This window comes from Rana temporaria, chromosome 10, assembly GCF_905171775.1.
Source record: "Rana temporaria chromosome 10, aRanTem1.1, whole genome shotgun sequence".
Classification (NCBI taxonomy): Eukaryota; Metazoa; Chordata; class Amphibia; order Anura; family Ranidae; genus Rana; species Rana temporaria.
The window spans coordinates 92857830-92876265 of NC_053498.1; the positions used below are offsets into that span (position 1 = coordinate 92857830).

An 18436-nucleotide genomic window follows, 5' to 3' on the forward strand; every position below is an offset into this window, starting at 1 on the left:
TCCTTTGATATTTTGCATGGTTGCAATGTCGTTTAACACATTTCACTCGAACATCTTTTTGTCTGGAACCGCTACAACAATGCTGTGGGAGGGAGAGACTGTTTGGATCATAAGCTTTCTTTGTGTCTGTTACTATGTTAATTCTGTATTGGAATCCTGATGTATTCTGTTTCAAAGGGAAGGTTGGGAAGCCAGAACTGAGCACTCCAGCTGGTATGAAGCTTAGGCCTGCTGGATCCACTTATCTTCGGTCTCCTCACTGCGCAGAGCCAGCATATTGCTGAAATGATAATATATACTTTTCTGCTGAAAATTAGTCATCCCAAAACGTAATCTGGTGAGCATGATTAATGAATGTGAAAGTCATAGGTAGTCTTGTTCCAGTAGAATACCAACGCATTCTGCATTCCTACAACATTTTCATAACTCGGTGTCCACACACACACACACACACACACACCTACTTCTGGCAATTCAGGTCCCAGACATTGGGACGATCCACAAGATACTGGAACAGTTGGCGGCATGAGACTGCATTATTTCACAGCAGACTTTGGGGGGGATTTCCTATGGACAGAGCTGCTTTTGGCAGTGGAGACGAGTATTTAAGAGTACAAGTTTGTACGCAACAACATCTTTTAGAGGGTGAGCTTTACTAAGTAAATTTTGTGTAGTAAAAGTGGTGCTTCACCTGAAAATGGTCTGACTATACAATACATACAGAGCGAGTGGAAAAGGTTACATTTTGCTTGGGAGATTTTCATTAAAGGGGTTGTCAAAGGCACAATTAAATATATATTTTTTTTGTCCTAAATAGCTCCCTTTTACCTTTAGTGCAGTCCTCCTTCACTTACTTCATCCTTCAATTTTGCTTTTAAATGTCCTTATTTCTTTTCCTGTTCTTGTGTCTGTAACTCCACACAGTAATGCAAGGCTTTCTCCCTGGTGTGGAGTGTCGTGCTCGCCCCCTCCCTTGGACTACAGGAGAGTCAGGACGCCCACTAACACACGGCTCCTTTTTTCGATCTGCGACGTAGAGCGTCCTTACTCTCTCCTGTAGGCCAAGGGAGGGGGCGAGCACGACACTCCACACCAGGGAGAAAGCCTCACATTACTGTGTGTAGTTAGACAGAAGAACAGGAAGTGAGGATTTCTCAGAAGAAATAAGGACATTTAAAAGCAAAATGGAAGGATGAGGTAAGTGAAGGAGGACTGCACTAAGGTGAAGGAAGCTATTTAGGAAAAAAATTGTAGCTTTTTTTTTTTTTTTACAATTTAAGTTCAATGAGGTTTAGAGGGAAGAGGTGATGGATAAAGCAGATGGGAAGGGAAAGGTGCGGCATTACCGAGAGCACCCACGTGATGTTCATACATTTTTCCCCAGACTGTGATCTGTCTCTGATCAAAGCACTGCTCTCATCCATGAATAAGCACAAAAAGTCGCACTTCCAGTTTCTGCTGAGAGCTTTAAAGCGGGAGAGACTCGGAAGAAAGACCATCACCTCATCACGTCGTTGGGTTTCAAACAATTGGATTTATTGTAGTCTGCTACTACTTTTACTAATTACTTCTCAGAAGATGAAATGGCTTAAAGCACAGCCCATATCTTCTGTGAGCGCTGCTATATCCAGCGAATACGCCGTTAGAAGCTTTTGCAACATGCAGACAATACGTTGTTGATCCTGGCACACCCTTCTAGTATATTGAGCCAAGTGCTGCCATTCTGATTGTTGTAAACCTGTGGGCGATTTATAACAAGTACCAGACTAACAGCTAGTTTACAAAGAACTGTCTGATTCTTGCGTGGTTATGTTGTGGTTAATGCAATCTCAATCTGTATTTAAAGTGAACCTGTGATATTGAAAGTTTCCATTTAGTTTGAGTGTTGGCAGGTACTCAGATCAGAACACACCGGAACAAAAAGATGGGGTTTTGGCTGGTACAATGACTGATCACTTGGAACATGTGAAACAAGGCGATCATTCATCCATCCTTTTGTTTTTAATTAACTATCTTTGCTATTTCTTTGACTTGTATGAGGAAAGAAAATTAAATAAATAATGGGAAATATGTCTGTTTTTCGGAGTAGAATTCCCATAGTGTATTACCCATAACCTCCCACATTACAAGTGGCTGGAGAGACACAGATTACAGTGCTAGAAGTTTAGCTTGTGTCTGACATGCAAACCCTGCACACATTGGGTAATGGTAACCATAAATTTAGTTGATGTAATGCTGCAACAGATGATAGACTGACTCTTTTATTTATTTTTTAATGTAGCATAACCCCCAGAGGAGCTGCTGTTTTTTTGGGGCGGCATGTTACCTCGTGGCTCCTCCGAAATACCTAGGTGTGAATGATGCATATAGCATATAGTAGAAGTAAAGGAATGTCCACGACAGGTTCTCTTTGCTGTGTTCTTTATTACCCAGTCGGGTAAAAACAGAAAACTTGTGGTGAGGAAAGTAAAGTTGAAGAAGATAGAATAGCAGATTCAGGCGTAATGATAGTAAACAGTCCTGCTCCCAAACGTAACACTTCTTTGTACCACTCCCGCTGGAATGGGTTTAGTGTACCCGGACAGGCCTCTCTCACTGACCTGGCAACGGGAGTATCACTCGGACAATTGTAGGATAAAGTCTCTGCCACAGACTCTCCTTGGTGAACTTGGGAGAAAGTCTCTGCCACAGACCCCTCTCAGTGAGCCTCAGAAATGTACCTCTGCCACAGGCCCTCTCTGGATTGAATTCTTGGAGATATGCCTCCTTAGATGAGTTACGTCTGGATCTCCTGGTACTGACCGACAGGTGATCAATCCCTTGGTGTCCGGTTACCTTGATCCCCGGTGGTTTGTCCAGGCCCTTTTGGAGCGCTAGCCTCTCAATGGCGCTCCTCAGACGGACTCCCCACCGAACAGCAGTACAGCTTGGGATCCTCAAAGTGGGAACACAGTCACTCACCGGGTCCCCGTCGCGCTATATATATATATATATATATATATATATATATATATATATATATATATATATATATATATATATATATATATATATATATATATATATATATATATATATATATATATATATATATATATTATATATATATATTAGTATTGCACTGTATTATGAGCCGTGATGGTCCATGCTGGGTGTCTTGTCATCTGCTGTGCTTCCCTGTGATTTGTTCACTCTCCAGAAGTAGGTAAGGATAGTTCCCATGGTGAAAAGCAGGACACACATTCCACTCAATGTCTGTCACTGCTACAGATGGAAAGAGTGGGAAGTAAAGATAAAGAGGGGATGAGGAGAGGAAAAGGCCAAGTTATTAACAGCTGTTCTACTGAAATAGACTGCAACTAGCTGCACACCTGTCAAGAGCCAGTTAGACCTTTTTAGGGGAATTCTCCTTATGATCTCCATTTTTAATGGCCATACGTTAACTCGTCAGTTTCTAACTTTTCATGTGATTGCAAAAAGAATATAGAAGTTCAGTGAAGCTCAGCTGTCCTATAATGGGCTTTAGTAAATGACCAATAAAACTGAAAATTACTTCAGATCTGCAGCATATTTAAAGAGAGGAGTGTCGGAATACAGTTTTTTATTTATTTTTTAACTACTCGCCTAGATGGCTGTAGCACTGATCCCAGCTATAGATTTCCACCTCTGGCTCTACCCTAAGAACTGAGCCATCAAACACCACTAATTGCTCAGCTCTCCCCCTTTGCTCTACCCCTCCAGTGCTCACTGGAGCACCATGCTGTGAGTGTCTGGCTCAGCTGCATACTGAGAGGCTGAGCCAGCTGCTGATGCAGGTATCTGGATGGATCCCAGACTGTAAGCTCTAACGAGCAGGGCCCTCTGATCCCTCCTGTATTAAAGTGTATTGTAACTGTACTGTCTTCCCTGATGTAAAGCGCTGCACAAACTGTTGGCGCTATATAAATATTATTATGGATATTTTCCTGACCCTGGACTAGCTAAGGGATGACGGCCAACAGTGAACTTTAGCCTGCTGTCAGCTGGAAGCGGGGTCACAGGAGTGCAGAACGAACTGCACTCCTGTAATCCATACGAGAAGTACAGACGAGCTTTGGCTATACTTCTCCTTTTTTAACTTTTTTAGAAATTGAAGTTCTCTTGTGAAGCAGAACCGCTCAGCCAAGAAAAACCTCATAAAAAGGAATGGCCCATTAAAAAGATAAAGGTACAAAACCAGATTTTGCTGTAGTCTCCTTCAATCCAGAGATTCTCCCCTCTCTACTTTCTTCTGCCACTAGATGTCCTTGGTCTGATGGCCACCATCATTCAGACTCGCTTCCTCTGAGCCCATTTAATCCTGGACTCGCCCCCAGCCTGTCATTAGGCAGTGAAAGGAACACCAGTACAGTGCCAAGTTCATCTCTGCTTTCTCCTTCTATCTGCATGCTTCTGATAAGCACATGAACTGATTGGCTCATTGTACTGCTTCTTCCATTCACACTACAGCTCTCCTATACAGGGCCTGCAAAAAGCTGATACCAAAACAAACTCGTGTGCATACTCCACTCGCAATTAAAAAATACTTAAATTATGTGTTTAAAGCGATAAACTCGGTATAAAAAATATTTCCTCCTGCAAGGCAATACTATAACGTGCTAGTATGTCACTGCTGACGGGGCTTTCATCTTAAGCCGGCCTTCCTTCCGGGTTCGCAGGCTCCCGTTCTGTGGACGAGCCGCGTTCATGCCTCGCTGTTCACAGCACAGGGCTCTGAAGGAACGGCATGCCATTTATTCAGATCGCATTCGTTGGGGACATCACAGAAACCTGTACAAGTAACGGTGCACGTTTTAGGAGCTTTTCACTGTACCTACAGGTAAGCCTATAATGAGGCTTACTTAAAGGTAGAAATCAACCAAGGGAGCTTACTACCACTTTAATGGTTATTGATCTGCAGTCATTTTAGCTAGATTCACGTAGGGCGGCATATGTTTGAGCCGGCGTAGCATATCGTATTTACGATACGCCGCCGTAAGTTAGAGAGGCAAGTGCTGTATTCACAAAGCACTTGCGTCCTAAGTTACAGCGGTGTAGCGTAAATGTGCCGGCCTAAGCGCGCCTAATTCAAATTGTGAAGAGGTGGGCGTGTTTTATGCAAATGAACCGTGACCCAAGATTGATGTTTTTTTTTTACGAACGGCGCATGCGCCGTCCGTGGACATATCCGAGTGCGCATGCTCCAAATTACGCCGCAAAGACTTATTGGTTTCGACGTGAACGTAAATTACGCCCAGCCCCATTCACAGGCGACTTGCGCAAAGACGTAAAAATGTCAAAATTCGACGCGGGAACGACATCCATACTTAACATTGGCTAGGCCAACTTTTTGTTGGACTAACTTTACGCCTGAAAATGCCTTACGTAAACGGCGTATCTTTGCTGCGACAGGCAAGCGTACGTTCGTGAATAGGCGTATCTCGTTGATTTATGCTTTCTAGGCGTAAATCGGCGTACACGCCCCTAGCGCCCGGCGTAAATAGTCAGCTAAGATACGACGCCGCCCGCAGTCTTATCTTAGCTACATTTAAGTGTATCTCAATTTGAGAATGCACTTAAATGTACGATGGCGCAGATTTAGAGTTACGACGGCATATCTACTTATACGCCGGTGTAAACCTCTCTGAATCTGGCTAATTTGTGTTTATTCTGCCTCGAGTTTAGCTTAATCTATATGAACCTGTAGCTTACATTTGCCCTGATTATTTATTATTTGAAAATGAATGCAGTTTCCAACATCATTCAGAAAACAGGTAATAGTTTTCACAAGCTTACTATAGCTGATATTGTACACCAGACAGTCATCACCTTGTGAATGTATAGCAGACCTGTGCACAGGATCACGCAGTTCTCCATCTTTTATTTTATGTGCAGATTGAGAATAGTTTTGGTTAGAAAACAGCTGTTGTTTTGCTCGGAACATCTTGGACTTCAATATTTCTGTGACTGATCAGTTTTCCAGCTCCTCACATCGAGGTGTTTTTAGATAACTTGTGTTCCCCTGCGCTATTGTGAAATGTATATAATGTGTACACGGCTGGGGTCCAGGGACATATCAACGTTCTTATGGCCTTTCTAGAAAGTCTGCACAACTCCATTCCAATAAATGACTAACCAATTGAATCTTCCAGAAGTCCGTCATTTCTTAGTGATGTATTTAGCATTCATTTATGATAAATGGAGAAGGTGAATACATAGGAAGCAAGTATATTTCAAAGTAGGACTTCACCCAAAAACTTTATTTTTCAATCATTGCTCTCATGTTCCTTTTTATTATCACGTTAAAGCTGAACTCTGAGTACAAAAATTTTCATTTTTAAATATATTCCGTAGCCACAAGGAGTATAAATCCACTTTGCATGCACCAAATTCCTGTACAAACCCAGTTATTACCTTGTAGTTATGACATCACTGTTACACATAGCTTGAGCAGAAAAAAACACCGGGGTCAGTTACAAGACCCTGCACAAGGAAAGACAGTAGCAGTGGCCGGTCTTTATTACAGGAAAATCCTATTTTACGCTGAATTATGGCACATATCTAATAGAATAGCAAGATTTAGGTAAGCATACACAAGCCTCTTATATTTTGAATTTTTTTTTTTTCTTGCCACAGAGTTCAGCTTTTAAGATTCATGTCATTCAGTGACTGTCCATGTACACGGGACGTTTTTGCAACGGCTCCTAAATGATTAAACTTGACAGATGGTAACCCACGTTTAAAACATTCGTTTTGCCACGTTTACATGCTGCATTTGCGTTTTGCTGCATTTGCGTTTTTAGAAGCGTTTATAAAAAAAAAAAAAAAAATGACAAATGCCTATAAAGGAAAACGCGGCTAAACGCCGGTACCGCGATTTGCAGAGTTTCTTTTTTTTATTTATAGAACAAGGGAACGGGTCCACACAGAGCCCCACAACAGAACAGCCAATAACAGAAATAAATATACAGGTAAGGACAGTGCATAATACAGGCGAGTCCGCTAATCTCTAGGCCATACCGCCGCAGTGAGCACTCCCCTGCGGGCCCGTGCAACCACCAGCCCGTGAGCAAGGCCCACCCACGACAGGGCCAAGCCACACCAGCCAGAAACATCTTCCCAGCACACTCCCGCTGCCATTGTATTCTGGCTGATCGTGTGTGTGTGTGTGTGTGTGTGTGTGTGTGTTTTTTTTTTTTTTTTTTGCTTGAGATATTGAACAATTTTTAGTGTAGGTAAACACCAAGGCTGTTCCAGGGGAAAAATCTAGTTTAAAACGCTTCCTCTAGCTTTTACCAGGACAGTTAAGTTTTATCTCAGGAGAAAAGTCGGATTCCAAATATCCCCTTCACAATTTTTGGAATGTTTTTCTTCCTTTCATAAAAAAGCTACTAGCCTATGTTCATGAGCGGCTAATTAAATCCAGAATGGAATGGTCTCGGCTTTCTTTATTTACTTGGAAACCTGTTGCTTCAGGAAGACCGCATGGTGCAAGCCCTCTAACCTCTGCATCTGTTGTTGGAACAGGGTGACCAAGTTCAAGGGATGAATGATCAAGGGTTGGCATATAAAATGTATTGACCTTTGTCTCTCCCTGTCAAGTGGTGGCTTCTTTAGATCTCCTCCATCCACAGTGTTGGTGTAGATCAGATTGACCTGCAGTTCTCTTCTGCAGTAAATTGTATTGATGATTTCCCTCTACACTCTTGGGCCTGTGCTTCCTGCTATATATTGTCTCTGCATTATCCTGTTTGGTTCTGGCGCGACAAGCTGCTAAATCGTGGTGGGGGCCATTGATTCTTACAAGGTGACACAACATTTCTCAACAAAAATTGGTGGTTCTAAAGGCTGGAAAATGTGTGGTGTGTTTTTTTTTTTTTTTTTTTTATTTATTTTATCGTTTTTATTGTCCTGCCATCAATGTCCTTATTCAGACATTCTGTGTGATGACAACACACATCACACAAGCATGCTCAATTGTTTGTCACTTTTAGAAATCTCCTTGATTTAAAAAATAAATAAAAAATACACATTACTTGAACAAACTAAATATCATCATTCAGTAAAACTGGCCACACACTATATACAATTTTTTATTTTTCAATTTTCTTTAGATTTACCTTCAACTATGTAGTGCAAGGAACCTACCTGATTGCATACAAACTGAAAGTCTTTAGGTGTGACCTCACATATTTATATGGTTTTGGTAAATCTAAAGTAAAGTTTTTAGAAGAAAATGTATGGCCAGCCATAGGGTTTACAACCCCTTTCAAAGCATTTTACCCTAATAAAAAAATGGGATTCTGTTCCCCTAAAGCATGTTGTGCAGCACAGTGCTTGTGCTGTGAAATTTGTCCCCCTGTATTGCCTAACATACCTGACTGATTTTGCCTGGTTCTGCCCTCCCCCCTGTAAACTGACCACTGTTTATCATGGCTTCTGATCCCTGACACCGTGGTCAGTTTACATGCCTTCATCATCCACAGCTCTCCTCTGTCCTTCTCTACACCAATTGCTTGCACTGTGTATGGAGAAATAAATAAAGGAAATTGTACAGTTGGCACATATATTTAACATTTTGCTCCTGTTCACACCTGAAGCTTGTTCCCTAAAATGCTTCAACTGTCAACCCCAAGTTTCCCATCACATTCAATGGTGTCTGGTCACACCTGAGCGCCATGCACTTGAAGCTTGAAAAAGTACATGAACTTCTTAATGGCAGAGGTCCCTATAGAATTCAATGGGAGCACCTTTAAAATTTGTGTTTTTAACACATTTTTTTTTTTGTGTGCAATTTTTTTTCCTTCTCCTAGTAAGCTCAAATGTGAACCTAGGGGCATCAGCATGTCCTCACTCATTTGTGGTTTGTGCAGTGATCGCTCAGTCTAGAAGTCCCGTGTACAGTTCAGATTCCATCCATTTCATAAAGCATTTTCCATAAGTGTCTTTTTTCACAAATAGCTCAAATATCTTCTAGAATCTTTCTGACATGGTGCAAAAACACAGAATGGAAGCCTGTGATGTTAATTTGTTCTAGACCATAGATATAATTTAATAGGAGAAAAGAGTGAATAGATGTTACTGTAGCATGCAGAAGCGTTCAGCGTACCAGTGGCGGGTGCTGACCTTTCTCGTGTCGCCATGAATAGGACATTCATTGTTTCCCCGGTATGAACTCTGACTCTTTAGATTTGTAGGTGGAGGACATTCTTTCCATTGTTAAAGGGTCCTTGTTCTTGGCACGATCTCTCCCACACACTCTTGGTCCTGGTTATAGGCTTCCAAGATGTAGACTGTGCACTCAGACACAAAGGGGCTACTGACACTTGTCAAAACGTCTGTTGTCTTATGATACAGGCCAGTTGGCGCTAATTTCTAATGTGGCTGCCAGCTTAATCTACAATATCTCCAGTGACCAGGGCAAAGAATTTTGTTTCCTTCAGTTGGCATCCCATTGTACAAAATATTCTGTAAAATATTTGTACTTTTAAAATGTTTTTCGGTTATTAAGTTTATACAGCTCTGTCAAGCTGTAAAACTTCACATGTGACTTTTTTTAAAGGTTTTGTTTCTGATCCATGGCATGGGTAAGCCACATATGGGGGGGGGGGGGGTTACTCTAGAGCTGCACCTTATTGTAGAACAGTGGTCTCAGAACTGTGGTCCGAGGGCCAGATTTGTTCCTTTGTTTGCTTTTATCTGGCCCTTGGAGCACTATTTCATCCACTGACCCCAACAATGGGGCCCAGTTTCAATGCCATCAACACTGGGGCACAATTACTCCGACTGAAACAGACTATGGGGCGTTAATTTTTCCCAATGATGTTGGGACCTTTTCGACTCCCACTGACTACTGTCCAGTCCTTGTAAACTGAAGCACAGTAAACTGGCCCTAGTTACAATTTGGGATGGTTACGTGTTTGTTTGGCATGGGGGCACATTGGACACTTTAATCTGCCATTGTACTCCTCTGGGCTTGTGTTTGTCCTTCCTTTTTTTTTTCTGCCTTGTGCAAAGCCATTCTATGTGCACCTCTTGGATATAAGTTATGAATTGGGGTGCAGCCAAGCAGGGCCCCCCCCCCCCCAAGCTGCTCCTCTGTGTATCCAGTCCCTCCCCACTCTCTTCTCATTGGGTAACTGAGTGTAAAAAGCCTTCAGAACCACTTTAAGGGATAAGTTCACCTTTTTGGAACATGTTTAAGAGGTCCGCCCACCCTTGCAAAAATTAAAAGCCTGCAGCTGCTGACTTTAAATTATAGGACACTTGCCTGTCCTGGAGTCCAGCGCTGTTGGCACCACGGCTGATGTTTCCATCAGCTGTCGGGTGCTGCCATTGCGGGTAAGGGAACCTGGCAGTGTAGCATTACGGCTTCATGCCCGGTCCCTACGGCGCATGCACATCGCTGCACACTCCTACTGGCCTGGCGATGGAGGGAGCCCAGCTGTGATTTAATGCGCTGCGGCCTGGACTCCCGGAAGTGGGGACAGGATACATTTCAAAGACAGGTGTCCGCTCCCCTCTTCCCCTGAAAGGTGCCAAATTTGGCACCAAAGGGGGAGACCCTTTTTCCACAAGTTTTTATGGTGGAGGATGATAGAGAGAGCAGAGAAATGGGAGATAAGCTCATTGGTCTGCTGCTTCTTGGTTCATTGCCAGTGACGGGTAGAGGATGGTAGGAGACCTGTAAGTGTAATCTGCCATACACTGCTCAAATGTACAATTCCTGTCTAATCAGACAAAATTAAAGCTTTGGGTGGCCCTGACAGCATCACCCAGCTGGACAAGTAAATTTTTTTTATCAGAGAGTGGTTAATAAAATTATGAGACACACAGCGACTGTTTGGTAAAAAGTCAGCCATGTGTGTTGTACAGATAATTCCTCCATCCACTCTGCTTAGCATGGATGAGGGAATCAACTGATTTTGATTGTTCAGCCCTCAGGGTTGTTGAAGAGCTCTAACCGTGCGGCCAGCATTACTCCACTGCAGCGGAGAACAACAAAGTCTTATACCAGTCAGGATGGTGCTGTGTAAATCCCAGGAATGGGTGGATAGAAATAAATCATTTGGAAGATTAAAACACTGTTATGCATTTCATCTGTGTATGGAGCCGTTTACCTGAAATTCAGCTTTAGCCTAGATATATACCGGTGTGGGACAAAGTGTAAGTCGGACGCATTACTGCGCCAGCAGCCAGAATGTAATGCTCTTTTGCAGACAAGCGAGGATGCCATTGATTTTTAATGGCACCCCACACATGAGAAAATGCAGCATGTTTTTGGGTGCATGAAACTGCATCTTGCAAAAGCACCATGTGATCTCTGTGCCTGCAGTTTTGAAAAGGTGCAAGGACCTTTTTCCCTGTTTGCCTCATGTACAGCAACCCTGTGCGCCCGTGCAAGCATGGCACACGCAAAACGGAATAGTGTGAACCTAGCCTTGATGCATTAAGTAAGTAAAACACATTTTTGGAGGTATGGTGAGTGAAAAACACATTGCTACTGGATAAAAAGAGAAAAACTTGACTGTAATTTGGGTTTTGCTTTTCTGAACTACAGGAACAATGCCTCATTAATCTGCAGTAAGTGCCCAGGAGCTGAAGTGTTACTGGATGCATGCAGTCTCTGAACAATGCTGAAATATTAGTCAAGCAAAGTTTGGGAGTTCACAGTATCTTCCCCCCCGCCTTCCCCGGTGGAATCCAGCCAGATTCTTCCTCACCTCTCTTCTCCCTCATGGATACACCATTCCATTGACCCACTCCCTTCTGGAGAGAGAGCCAGCCTCCTCCTAGGCCTGCTCGGCCTCCTACTCTGGCTTGTATATATTGTGTTTCAGCTAGGCTGGAAGTTTGCTGGCAAGCATGGTTTCCTGATAAAGTTTCACACACTAAGTCACCTCCGTTCATGGATTTGGGGGTCAACGGGGTCAATTCAGAGCTGCTGAAACAACAAGGTGTCTTGCCATCTCCTCAGCGTCTGCGCCATGTGATCTAGTGTTTTCAAAGACCAAAATACTCTGCCGCTTAACTGCTGTGTGTATTCCTGGATTAAAGTGTCCCATCGTTCTCTCCCGTTACCCTAAATAAACATTTACATTCAGCTGTATCCAGGAATACTGTAACCTATTCCAAAGGGGTCAGTCTCTAGAAATAAACTACACACGTTTTTGTTTGCACAATTTTAATTTCAAGATTCATTTTTATTTTTATAGTAATTTTTGATGTGGCCATCGCGTTGCATGCTTGCCTTTCTATGCATTTGCGTGTTTTTTTTAATTTTTATTTATTATTATTAAATAGCGATTTGTAGATTATTCACAAGTCTAATGTTTGCTTACAGACTGTGATCACTCTACCTCTCCTCTGCTTAACAACTGTTGAGATAAGATATGGACCACACAAGGAGTGCGTTGTTTTCAATGAGGGCTTGTTCACGCTATGTGGGGAGACCTGCATTTTTCTGCACCTGATTAACGCAGGTCTCTGCAATAGAACATAGAAAATAATAATTTACTATGTGCCTTGTTCACACTGCAACAGTGCAGAAAGGTGTGTGAAACCTCAGCATGTCTGAGTACCCAAAATCTGTCTTCACACCTCTGCTGAGCTGAGAAACTTTGTGACATTTCAATAAAGTTAAAAAAAAAGAAAAGCACTGTCCTCATCGCCAGCAAACCGAAAAAGCCTACAAGCAACCCCCCGGGAGAACCGTTGAAGGATCTGAGGGCTTGTAGATCAGACTTGGCAATGGCATGCAATGCCAAGCTGCAGCTACTAAAGCTAGCAAAAGGCTTGCATCCATTAAAAAGGGCAAACATTCAAGAGATAAAGCAATAATTCCACCCTTTGACCCTAGGTTCACATCTGTGTTTTTTTTATTTTTTATTTATTATTATTATTATATATTATATTTTAATATATAAAAAAAAAAGGTGTCTGGTATGGATTATTTTGAGGGGAACCTAAGGCCCCAAAAAATCAATACCAGACCCTTATCCAAACACGCAGGTCAGGAAAGGGAGGGGGATGAGCAATGCCCCACCCCCCTCCGGAACCATACCAGGCCACATGCCCTCAACATGGGGGGTTCTTTGGGGTGGAGGGGCTCTGTCTCCCCACCCCCGATGTACCTTGTCCCCATGTTGATGGAGACAAGGGCCTCTTTCCCACAACCTTTGCTGGTGGTTGAGGGTGTCTGCGAGCATGGGGCTTATCGGAATCTGGAGGGCTCCCCCCATGTGAATGAGTATGGGGTACATAGTCGGATTGTAGTTTTCAATGAAGTACAGCACCGTGATAGTTATGTCTCTCCTTGTCAGATTGTATTTGCTTGCTCATATGGGATGTATGGGCACACGGATACACTGGCAGATCTGCTGAAGACGTGCATGGCACCAAATCGCATGTCATGCTTTGCAGTGCAATTTGCGCAAATTTTTTTTGTATGGCTAATTGCACCGCAAAGTATTGGTACTCGTACTTGCCGATTTTAAAAAAACTGGTATCAGTGTAACCCTATTTAATACCACACAGGTTTTCGTTTCCCTGCTGGGGAGATTCAACCACATGAGGGTCATGGTAATCACTGTCTCCAGGAACAGGAAGCGATAGGTAACGTTAAGGCTTCTTTCACACTGGGATGGCATCGGCAGTAAAGCCCTGCTATTTTTAGCTGTTTTTGCAGAGGTTTTCAGACACTAGCGGGATGCTTTTTACCCCCGCCTATTGGCCGAAAAAGGGTTAAAACCACCCGCAAAGTGGCGCTGCCTATTAATTTCAATGGTATACACTGCTCCAAAGATGCTGCCTGCAGGAGTTTTTTTAACGTCCTGCCAGCGCATCGCCTCGGTGTGAAAGCACTCGGGCTTTCACACAGACTGCAGGGGTGCTGTTTTTTCAGGCACTTTACAGGTGCTATTTTTAGCCCAAAAGTGTCTGGAAAAATGCCCCAGTGTGAAAGGGGTCTTGGGGCCCATTTACACTGTGGTATTTAATGCTTCATGCATTGCAGTGCACTAAATTTCATGTGTCATTTCTTTTAGAGAAATCTTCTTTTATTTCTTGCTGAATCTTTGGAACAGGAGGTGAAGGGAAGGCTCCCCAACAAGACACAAACCGCAAAAGAAAAAAAGTGCCAGGGGTCTGATCCATTAAACTTTTTGTTAACAATTGGATTTGGAATATATAAAATCGTTTTTGACTTTAAGAAATACGTACTGACATTACAAAAAAAATAAAAAAAAATAAGCATTATATAAATTTACAATTACTCAAGTTTATCCCCTGGGGATTAGAAACCAGGCCCTTATTGGTTACAGCACAATTATAAGTCTATTAAGGTATTAAGCCAACAAACTCTGTCAAGCCGTGGATTTGTGGCATAGTGCAGCTGTTACTTTTTTTTCTTTGCTGCTTTGAGTGGACTGACAAAAGTCCCAGTTAGTGACAGCAGAACAAGGGATAAAGCCTGATTATGATGCTGCGATCTTAGGAATGTTTGAACTATTCAGGAAAGTGATAAAGAACATAGAGAAGAGACTCATCATCTAAATGAAGGAAACAAAATGAACTTGCATTTAGTGAAAGCACTTGAACCCCCCCCCCCCCACCAAAAAAAGAATGTACAGTATTCTCTGCATGTTTGCTAAATGCTGTACTGAGGTCCTTGGTAAGCATTTGCAATTTACAGTGAACTCTCACTTGTTAACCTAGTTGCACACACAGCTATTTGATTGATAGTACATTTTTACAATAATAAGTATTTTATTAGCCCCACCCAAAACCATCTCCTCCCATCGTCCCACCCACACTCCCGTAGCCTAAAAACATTAGGATGGGGGAGTGTGGGTAGGATGATGGCAGGGGAGGGGTTTAGGGCGGGGCTACTTTGGGTTTCTACATCGGTTTTTATGTATATTTTATATTTGGCTTTATTAATTTTTTTTGTGGTAGCCAGTAGAGGTGTTTGTATCCTTTTGTGGGTGTGGTTTTGCATTTTGGAGTTTTTTCTTTTTTTTTTTTGTAGACCTCTCCCCCTAAATAATAATATATATATATATATATATATATATATATATATATATATATATATATATATATATATATATATATATATATATATATTTTTTTTTGTTATTTTATTATTTATTTTATATTAATAATAATATTTTATTTATATTATCTGTACACTAATGGGTTCATGAACGTCTTGGTAGCAGAAGTTTTGTGGGGGTTAAAAAAAGAGGTTAAACTCAAATGCCCCATTCTCGGAAATGTTCATGCCCACCCATTATCCTGCTCAGACTTTAAGGTCTGGTATATGGAGGGTCTCTGGTTTCTGTTGTTTCTCAGGCTAATTGTGTTGGGGAAAGTCAATGAGCTGTCCAGGCCTTTAATACCCACATTTTCTGGCTGACTAACCCAGAATGGATCATTAAAGAAGTGTTTATTTTACAGGGTGTTTGATGAACTCCTGACCCAGCAAGAGATCATCCCATTCTCGTTTAGACGCCGCCAACCATGACTGAAGAAATGGAACGTCCCAGAAGTGGCCTCAGTGTGGCCAGCAGCATTGCCACAACCACCTCTACCAGTCAGGGGTCAAGGGTGAGAGCGCTTTTATCTCTAACTAGAATAAGTGAGTGCATTGCACTTTTTATGTATGCAGTGTTTAGACAAATCCTAAATCATGTGTTTTATGTATGTGAAACATATACAAGTGTCTAAAGTGATTTTATAAAATGCAATCATCAAACCCAACACAAAGCTAGTAAATAATGCAAACATCAGCACCAAAATACTACTTTGGTAAACTCCAATAACTCATAATGTGCAATTGCTGCAAATGCACTTTAGTTTCTGATTGAACCTGAACTCTAAGCAAATGCAAAAGGCCCAAATGAATGCAGCAGTGTAATCTCTAATAGATCATAAAATGTATCAGCCTCTTGGAGTCTCTTTAGGGAAGGGCTGGAGTTTTTCTGGACTCGTCAGTTTGAGGAGCCAACCAGCTTGTACTTTGGCAAGTAGCACCCTGATTGGAGGAGAACGCAGAGTGAGATGAGCTCATCATTGCACTGCTTCTCCTTTTACTGTCCAAGATGACCTGGGATCAAAAGAAAGGAAAGGTAGATGTGGTTCATCAGACTGAGGCGATCTAGTACCAGAAATGAGCACTGCTGGGAAATATCTGGATTAAATATGAATATTGCAGCAAAAGCTTGTTCTATAATTTTTTTTTTTTTTTTTTTTTAATCTTTTTAATAGACTTTTTTTTGGCTATAGTTTTAATTCATTGCATGTTTTTTCTTACTAAAAGAAAAGGCACTTGCTGGTATGGCATGCAGGAACCCTGAGGTTCCTGCCCTTGCCTACCTACAGAAGCACCCAGTACCTAACGCTTCGCCCAAATGGCACTCATTCTAGCAAAGCTCAGAATCTTGTAAGTATTGATCCATTTCAGCCCCTGACACCCACCCCCACTTTCCTACTGGCCAATCGCCATGATGGACTGCTTTACATGCCAATAGAAACGGGCAGAACAGAGCTTTGTATGGCCTGGCATTTGATCAAATCGCTCAACTAACTTTTACTAGGATCAGAGTGATCAACTGATATGTCCATCATAGCCTACATTTTGAAACGCATTTCAGAAATTTGGGCAAATTGTGCTCCCAGAAAGGACTGGCACAGTGGGGCTGCCTTGACCCAAGAGGACTTGTGTAGCCACATATTTCATAATTTTCATATATTACAAATAACTTGACATTCAATATTTTCTTTTTTTTTTTATTCTCAGCCATCGACCAGATCAATAAAAAGAGTGCACACATTTGGAAAAAGGGAATATTCGATTAAGAGAGACCCCAATTCTCCTGTGATTATTCGGGGATGGCTCTATAAACAGGTCCGTGATTAAACGCCGTTATACTTTTCCTCCTTTTTCTTGGCTAAAATGCAGTAATCCTCAGCAATCAATCAAAAGCTATCTTTAGTGATGATGCTTAAATAGAGAATCTGATTTGTTTCTACTAACTGTACTTTGTATTTCATCCTTGATCTGTTCACTGACGGTTCCCTTCTCTGCCTAATAACAAAGACATTGGAGAGGACTCCCTCTAGTGTCAGTTTAGAAAACTTCAGTTAAAACCACAGAAATCTGTAACATTGATCTTTGAGGCTAAAATAATTATTTTTTTTTTTTTTTTTTTTTTTTTTTTTTTCCCCTCTTAGGACAGTCAAGGCTTACGACTTTGGAAGAGAAGATGGTTTGTGCTGTCTGATTTTTGCCTATTTTATTACCGAGGTAATCCATAAATTATCTTCATTTAATAAAAGCTCACAAATATACAGTATAGTCATAGTGGTACAACTTTCTTTTTTATCTGCAGTGAAATGACTCAAACCAATGGAAATATATTGTTCAATATGTAATCCAGAACAATACAATTATTTGCACCCCTTTTGTTTTTTTAAATATATAATTTGAAAGCATTTTGCTATATCTGTATACCGTATATACTCGAAGGTATAAGCAGAGTTTTTCAGCAAATCTTTTTTTGTGCTGAAAATGCCCCCCTCAGCTTATACTCAAGTCTTTTTTGCGCTTGATCTCCCGATTTTTGGGGACCCAGTACCAGCCGTCCGTAGGTCCTCTTGACCACATGTAGCCCCACTGTTCCTCTACAAGTGTGCAAAGTTTGTTGTCCGGGGGACCTACGGCTGGGGAGCACCGTTTTTTATATTTTATTTATTTTTTGTTTTTTTTAAAGCCGGCACCCCTTCCATAGACTCGCATGTTAAATGTCAGTCTAGGCATGGGCACAGTGTGGCATGCAGAATGACACCCTAGGCTCATACTCAAGTCAATATGTTTTTCCAGTTTTTTTTTTTGTGGTAATATTAGGTGCCTCGGCTTATATTCGGGTCCGCTTATACTCGAGTATATACGGTATGTGCAAAAATAAAGCTGTTGCTCTTACCAAAAATTCAGAGATGCCCTGTACTCTTCCTCTGTTATCTTACTTAGTCTATTATGCCCTCCCAGTTCTTATTTTGGAACTGCAAGTCAGCCAGTGCCTATGCTTTTGGAGATGAAAACAGTTGGATGGATTGAGTGGAAAAGACAACTGGGCAGGGCTGACACCACGTGGTCCACCAAGATGCTGTATGTTGTCAGCCCATAACCGGACTTAATCAAGTACATTTATGACAGTTCAGCGGGTATTTTTCTGCAGAGTCTTTAGTGTGATGATACATGGAGAAAGGCAAAGATGTACTGTATATGTTAGCGTTGCACTGATATCCGTATCGGTGCTGATAGTAAGCATTTGCCTGTGTACTTGTGCAGATGCTCCAATTTCTAAAACCAAGACCTTTTGTGGTGAGATTTGAGAGCATACAAAATGAACGGGCT

General features: G+C 41.7%; 1 protein-coding gene across 2 annotated transcripts in view; it reads left to right on the plus strand.

Moving 5' to 3' along the window:
- The window catches only part of PLEKHA4 (pleckstrin homology domain containing A4), a 98227-nt gene that overhangs the window by 44515 nt on the left and 35276 nt on the right, over positions 1-18436 (plus strand). For both annotated transcript variants that reach the window (XM_040325695.1, XM_040325696.1), the window contains exons 2-4: positions 15478-15627; positions 16820-16927; positions 17254-17326. In XM_040325695.1, the coding sequence (XP_040181629.1) occupies positions 15541-15627; positions 16820-16927; positions 17254-17326 (268 nt within the window). In that variant the 5' untranslated portion in view covers positions 15478-15540. The remainder of the gene's footprint in view (positions 1-15477; positions 15628-16819; positions 16928-17253; positions 17327-18436) is intronic.